We start from the raw sequence: 7,915 nt of genomic DNA, 5'->3' as shown, positions 1-7,915 counted from the left end.
TTGTTAGTAGCACAAATGTAGATGAAGTTAGAAGTTGTTAGTATGCACATTGATTCTGTGTCATACTTGGATTCTGATCAAGGATTAGATTCAAAGGGTTATTTTATCTAAATGTAAATGATCTAATAGACCTCATTTACAGATCTTCACGAAAATGAGGTCACCGTCATAGCACATCTTAAACTCCAATCAAAAATGTCTCGCCAGGCACACATCACCAGTTACCAGAAACGATGTCACCAGCAATGCCCTTATTTGGGTAGAACAAATGCATGTCAGCACATGCAACATCTCTTTGAAAATCTACGTCTTTATTGTTAGTCTTAAGATGCCTGACATTTAAGAGTGTCCACAATAAAGAAAAAGACAAAGAAGAGAAGTGCTATTCACAGTGGTTTCAACGAATTCTGAAAAACTTGTATAATGTTTTCAAGAAAAGTTACCTGATCTTTATTTTCTTGCCTCGCATGAAAAGGTTAAATATGTATTATTTTGAGAGATGTATGGATATTGATAGTCATGATAGTCATGAGGAACTGTGGGGATCATCTATATATTATATTATATTATATCTAAAATTTTAGAAAAAGTTGTGTCTGCTCAATTGTGCTCCTACCTGCAAAAAAAATGATCTCTATGAAGAATTTCAGTCGGATTTCAGGCCCCATCATAGCACAGAAACTGCACTTGTTAAAATTGATATTTATTTGCTTCTTGCATCAGACCAAGGCTGCATCTCATTGCTAGGTTTTACTTGATCTTAGTGCTGCGTTTGACACCATAGATCACGACATACTCATAGATAGATTACAAAACTATACAGGTATCCAAGGGCAGGCTTTAAGATGGTTTAGATCCTACCTGTCCGATCGTTACCACTTTGTTTATCTAAATGGGGAGTCATCTCATTTATCACCAGTAAAATATGGAGTGCCACAAGGATCTGTCCTAGGTCCTCTGCTATTTTCAATATACATGTTGCCCCTTGGAAAAATATCATTAGAAAATACGGGATTAGTTTCCACTGTTATGCTGATGATACTCAACTATATATCTCAACGAGACCAGGTGAAACTTCTAAATTATCTAAGCTAACAGAGTGTGTTAAAAATGTAAAAAGATTGGATGACCAATAATTTTCTCCTATTAAATTCAGATAAGACAGAGATATTACTTATTGGACCAGAAAACATTACACAGAATCTCGTAGATTACAATTTGCAACTAGACGGATGTACTGTTACTTCCTCTACTGTAAAAAATCTGGGTGTTATATTAGACAGTAACTTGTCTTTTGAAAATCATATTTCCCATGTTACAAAAACAGCATTCTTCCATCTTAGAAGACATTTCCAAGCTACGAAACATGTTACGTGTTCCTGATGCAGAAAAGCTAGTTCATGCATTCATGACATCTAGACTGGACTATTGTAATGCACTGCTAGGTGGTTGTCCTGCATCCTCAATAAACAAGCTACAGGTAGTCCAAAGTGCAGCGGCTAGAGTCCTTACCAGGTCAAGAAAATATGATCATATTACCCCAATACTACAGTCTCTGCACTGGCTACCTATTAAGTTCCGGATCAGTTACAAAATATTATTACTTACTTATAAGGCCCTTAATGGCTTAGCTCCTGCGTACCTAACTAGTCTTTCTACCACGCTACAACCCATCACGCTCCCTAAGGTCACAAAACGCTGGACTTTTGATAGTACCTAGGAAATAAAAGTCCACTAAAGGTGGTAGAGCTTTTTCGCATTTGGCTCCCAAACTCTGGAATAGCCTTCCTGATAATGTTCGGGGTTCAGACACACTCTCTCTGTTTAATTTAGATTAAAAACACACCTCTTTGGCCAAGCATTCAAAATAATGCATCTCATAATTTTGGACTGCAGTTATATCTGATCAAATGCTCATTATTATTCTTTAGCTTGGGTTAAACGAATTAATTTTACTTGGCTGGAACATCAGCTACGCTAATTATGTCTCTATTTGTTTCTCTGCTTTGTAACTAGGATTTACACAAGCTCCAGTCTGGATCCAGAACACCTGAGAAGAGATGATGCCAGCCCCTCAGAGGACCTCAGATGATGCTAAACCCAGAGACAACATACAGAACTACCACATTTTGCTATAAGTTTGATTGCATAATTGCTGTTAATAGTGTGAATCGTCTGTTTGTTTATGTCTTTTTATTGATTTTTTCTGAACATTTCTGCTATATGCACATGAACTGACAGTCACCACTGATAAGCTACTACTAAATATTGTAGAAACTTAATTTTCTGTAAAGTTGCTTTGTAATGATTTGTATCGTAAAAAGCGCTATACAAATAAACTTGAATTGAAAAACTTGAATATATTATATTATATTATATTATATTATATTATATTATATTATATTATATTATATTATATTATATTATTACTTTTTTCCTGCATGTTTCTGCATGTTGGTCACACTATGACTTTAATTTGATAGGTAAATTTGTTCAGATATTAAGCAGTTTTGTAATATTTTAGTTGTTTGTATTTTTCTAAAAACAAGTAATAAAAGATTATTATACCAAAATTATAAAAACTGTATGAAACTAACAATTATTTTTAAGAATATCAGTTGTAATTTTTTTCTTTTTCTTTTTTTTTTTACATTTTCAGGACAATTGTATCACCCTGATACATTTGGCCCTCAAAATAATTCATTTTAATTCAGAAATTAATGTTCATCATCATAGACTATGTTTTTAAGCCACTGTATGTATGAATTACATGTTACATTTTTTACATTTTTTTTTTTTTTAATAGATAATAGGACAAAAATATAAGTATCACAACTTCTATTCAGTTTTTGGACAGTGTAGGAAGCTCAGTAGCAGCTTCTCATTTGTAATTCAAGCGGTTTTATACCCATTAGCTACAAACTCCAGAGATTACTTCATTTAAAGTTCAGAACAGAAGGTCCATTCTGAATAGATCTGCTGTGTGTGGAGAACGGCCAAGGGGATGGACCTTCAAAGCCTCGATCCCCCTGCTCATTACAATTAGATGAGTTTCGCCATGCATGGTTGCAATTTTAATAATCTTATTTTACTTTGGGAAAATAAAACAGATAGACATCGCAAAGAAAAACAGCCCCATGTCACAAATATTTCAGCTGCTTTGCTGCTCAGCAGATAATGGTTTCCAAATGTTTAATATTAGATGCAATCACACTGAAGAAAAGGTACAGCTTTTCTTTGAAAACTGATCAAATAAAATCTTAGCTTGGACAAAATTATTCTTTTGCTTTATGAATCTTCACAGCTTTTCTATGCAATTGCAAGCTCACAGTAACTTTAGTTTCCATTCCTTCATAATTCATTCCACTGAAAAGCTCTCATGAAAGCAGCAGGGACAGCCCTCCCTCCTCCATCCCCACCAATCAGCATCTCCTCCCAGCATGTGAGCTCATATTAGAGTCTGCAGGAGCGCGACTTTAACTGGGCTTTGATCGCAGCCTGCCGTTTGTGTGTGTCAGAGAGCCGACGTCACCGGAGGAAATGAAGGATGAACTCTGGGTCTGGAGAGTCAACCCAGCCCATCACTTCAAAAGAGGAATGTCTTTCTTTTCTTGTCCGCCACTGATATAACATAAATGAATAGAAACACGTCAGGATGCAAGACCTCTGGCTTGTAAAATTGCTACCATTCTCTGTCTGGTCTTCACAAACCTAAAACAGCAGCACGTTGGGTCAAATTCATTTTTTTTTTTATACAACCTCTTTATTAGATGTCACTACATGAAAGGCTGTTTGATTTTTGTATTTAATGATTATATTATTATTTTTATTTTTTACATTTTTATTTAATTTTTTTTACAGTTTATATTGTTATTTTGAAACAAAGAAGAATGCAGATATTCTAGCTCTCAGGACAACAGTCTGCAGCTCTTTATAATAAACACATGATGTTTTTCATGTAGGTATTGTTAATACTTATTTATACTATTAATAATAATATTAAAATATTATATATTTATTTATATCATTTATACATTATCATTAATATGAAACAAAATATATTCCTATTAATATTTATTTGTGTTAATAATTAATTCCAATTTACTTTAATTACAAATGTATATCTATTTACAACATTATAAAATATACTTCATATACTTAAAATATATATTCTGTGGCCTTCATTTATTTATTTACTATTAGGGATTGTTTTTAAATACAATAATTGACGTTCATTTTTGTTGTCTGTTGCAGCAAAAATTAGGTAATGCAACAAAATTCCTAAACATTGCATAATGGAAAATAATTCATTTGTGTTAGGACAACATAATTTAATTTGTGTTGGAATTGTAAAATAACCTTAGGTTGTATTTTGATTTACCAGCATGCTTTTCAAGGCTTTTGTAGACTGATGGAGTTAATGCTAAAATTAATGTTTTTTCTGTGTGTTTTCAACATGTGCTGCTGCTGCTAGCTTATACGTTAATGAGATTTATTTGTTTTTTGTTTTTTTTATTTTTTTATTAAGTAATATTTTATTAAGCTTCCCGCTATACAAAATAAGGTTACTGAGTGATTAAATGTTAAGAAAGCCCATTTCCAACAGTGTCCACAAATTAATTAGGCCTACGAGATTTTTTTCCCTGTAGGCTATTGAAACTGCAGGTGGCGCCAAAGGCATCGTTAAGCAGCACATGTCCTGAGACTTTTTGGAAACTTCTTGAGAGGACTGAAGAAAGTCAAACTCCAAACAGGAGCGAGAGAAGCAGAGAGCAGTGCAGAGGACCATCCGCCTACAACCTTACACCTCTGCGGACATCCGAGGCTTAGTAAAGTCCAGAAGAGCTCTGCATTCTCCAGCTATAACACTGACCTGTGAGAAGAGCTTGCGGTGGATGTAACAGCGCTCAAAGCAGAAGAAATGAGCAGAGGAACAGTGAAAGAGCCGCACGGATGCCAGCGCAACTTCACACTGATCATCGTGTTGCTCGTAGTCAACTGCGGTAGGCGATTAAACTCATTCATTTGCACTACTGTGTTCATAATCGACTTACAGAATTACTTGTAATTAAACCGAGCCTCACCTGTCGAGTTAACAGGAAACACTGAGCAGTCGAAAATATTTCTGATATTATTATTAAATTAAATCAAATTACAGCACAACGTCAACGCAACATAAATGTGCAAATTCAATCTAAGTAAATTAAGTGTTGTTTATTTGCATTTGTATATGTGCTGTAATGTGTACACTGTTATATAAAGTGACTTTTTTTTTTTTTAAATAGGCCTATGTCATGATGTTGAACAACTAGTTAGAAGTGTCATTTCATTCAGTAGTCCTCAGGTTTTTTTGTTTACCTATTGACTCGTGTTGCCAAAGGGCTATCTAAACAGTTTTTGTGTCATTTGAATGACAATAGAGCTCTTAAAGTGTACTGATTGAGAGAGTAACAGTCTTAAGCTCTCAGTTGGAGTCTCTTTGTGCGGTCTGAGCTGCTTCATTTGCCTTACAAAAGCACTTTGACATAAGATAGCATCCAATTATACTGAGCAAAGAGTTTAAAAAGGTACATTAACTTCTATCAGCTTTTCATTATTTCCTAGTTCACAAGAATGAGACATATACCAAAGACCAACTTGAATGTAGTTGTACATGTTTGAGCAACTCTTTATTTAGAGTGTTTATGTTAGATGAGTGGATGTCACTATTATTGATTACTGCAATAGTTAAAACAATAACAGTAAGTACAGACACCGCACAAAATAATTAAGAGTACATGTAGTTTGCAATAATCAGTGTACCCGTAGATACACTGCAACATGGGCACTAAAAATAGGCTAATCAGGTTTAGTTTTAGGTCATATTATAATAATAATAAATTATTTGTAATAATAATGAGCATACAGCATATATATATATATATATATGTATATATATATATATATATATATATATATATATATATTATATATATATATATATATATATAATAATATAAAACAATACATTTGAAGATATTTATTTTTAAATAAGCAAACTAACAGATAAGTGTGTGAAATGCTAACAAGCATAAATTGCTTCAACTAAAAATATTTCAGTTGAATTGTCAGATTAAGTTACATTATACTAAAGTATATCGGCAGGTTTGACAAATTTTACTGACAAAGCAACAACCTGCTAGCAAATCAAGTAATATATCATTTGTACTCTGACTTCGGTGTTAGCCCGTAACATGCAAAGTTTTCTGCATTGAGTTGTCTGCGGGGAATTTTAACAATTGCTCCTCATTTATAACTTAAAGCACTGACTAAGACCATTGGTGCTGTGGTTTGGATGGATTTCTTTCCAGATTCCCGCTTTGTTCGTTGTGTGCCGGGATGTCTGTACTTTAGGATGGGAGAAATGGACTCCATTTTATGTTTTGGCTTAGAGTTAGTTTGATATTTTAGCTGATGGATGAGTTTTTTGTCAATATGTGGCTCACTTCACCTTGTTGATATAAATGCAGTAGTGTTTTCCCATCTGTTCTAGATAGTATCCCTGGATATTTTGTCACAGAATTTAAACCTTTTCAGATGGAGTTTTATAGACACTGCGCTACATATATCTAGCTATGTCATATTTTTGAGAGCGGTGGGCAAAATAGAAACAGACGGCTTCCGTGATCCAGTCTTTGGTTTTAATAATAGTTGGTAGATTATAAATCACTGGGGTGGGACTCTATCAGTGCGTTATACTGCCAGACTGGATGTTGACACAAAAGCCACTTTGCCTCCAAGAAAAGCCTACAAGGGAGGATTTGACTCGTCGTAGTAAAATTCATTGGTTTAATCTGGTCTTCAAGTGTACAGTACAGTTATTAAAGCATAAAGGCTCCCATCTTAAAAAAAAAACCTTCATAGATGTTGAAGGAATGCCCATTCAACCACATGTTCTAACTTTGTGAAAGCCACGCAACTCTTGTGAACCGTTTGCTTTTTGTTGGTATGAGTTTATAAATCTGTGTTTAATGTCAGATGCTTGTGTATATTATATCAGAAGTTGTAAATTATTTTCTGCTTTTTCCTGCAGAGTTATAAATCTTTATATCTGAGGTGTCAAACACAAGAAGTTACTGTGCATTTTATCTTTTATTACTAAATACTGAAAGTTGGCTGGATTAAAAAACTTGGCTTGTCTTGTTTAATAAACAGAATGTGGGGAGAGTTATATAGCCTACCAGCAGTTTTAACACTTTGATTAATTGCTCTCTATTACCCTGTCTTTTGTGTAAGTCTTCTGTCAGAGCTGGATGTTTAGGTCTTGGATATGAGCTTAGAGAATGATCTGTGTATTTTCACTTGTCTTTAGTGATGGTGTGATTCAAGCTCTTAGTCCGTGTCTCTCTGTTTGGGTTTGTGGTGGAGTAACTGGCAGAGTTTATAGCCATTCAATTTCATTATCCAGCTTTAGTGACATCAGAGTGATGTAGAACATCCTTATAAACTCACAAACTGGTGTTTTTGCAACCTGTTTTTTTTTTTTAAATGTTGTTGCATTGTTTTTTTAATGTTGTAAAAATATTTCATGTTACATGCCTTTTTTATTTTATTTTATTTTATTAGATAGAATGTATATATATTGTATTTTTTGTAATATTGTTGAGGGTATTGAGGGTATTGTGGGTTATTTAGTTTGTTTTTGTGGTATTTTTGTGTGTTTAATTAACTCAGTTATATTTATCTTTACAATTGGACAAATATAATTTTTTTCTCATTTATTTATTGTTTTCATGGTGTTTGTATGGCGTGTTTAAAAAAATACAAATTCCATTTTATTATTTTTTTATTCCAAAGTGAATACCAGCATCTGGAACAATGTCATATTTATTTAATTTTGTCAGTATTTAGTAATCTTTATCTTTATATGGCTTGT

General features: G+C 33.5%; 1 protein-coding gene across 1 annotated transcript in view; it reads left to right on the top strand.

Annotated features, from left to right (window-relative positions):
* Positions 1 to 4,670: 4,670 nt before the first annotated feature.
* Positions 4,671 to 7,915, top strand: part of LOC122137680 (inactive tyrosine-protein kinase transmembrane receptor ROR1-like) — an 85,925-nt gene continuing 82,680 nt past the window's right edge. Inside the window, exon 1 of the mRNA XM_042725986.1 lies at positions 4,671 to 5,003. Coding sequence (XP_042581920.1) covers positions 4,922 to 5,003 — 82 coding nt within the window. The 5' untranslated portion in view covers positions 4,671 to 4,921. The remainder of the gene's footprint in view (positions 5,004 to 7,915) is intronic.

This window comes from Cyprinus carpio, chromosome B6 (assembly GCF_018340385.1).
Source record: "Cyprinus carpio isolate SPL01 chromosome B6, ASM1834038v1, whole genome shotgun sequence".
NCBI classification, from domain to species: domain Eukaryota; kingdom Metazoa; phylum Chordata; class Actinopteri; order Cypriniformes; family Cyprinidae; genus Cyprinus; species Cyprinus carpio.
The sequence above is the reverse complement of the archived record's forward strand: the minus strand, read 5'-3'. Positions and strand labels throughout refer to the sequence as shown.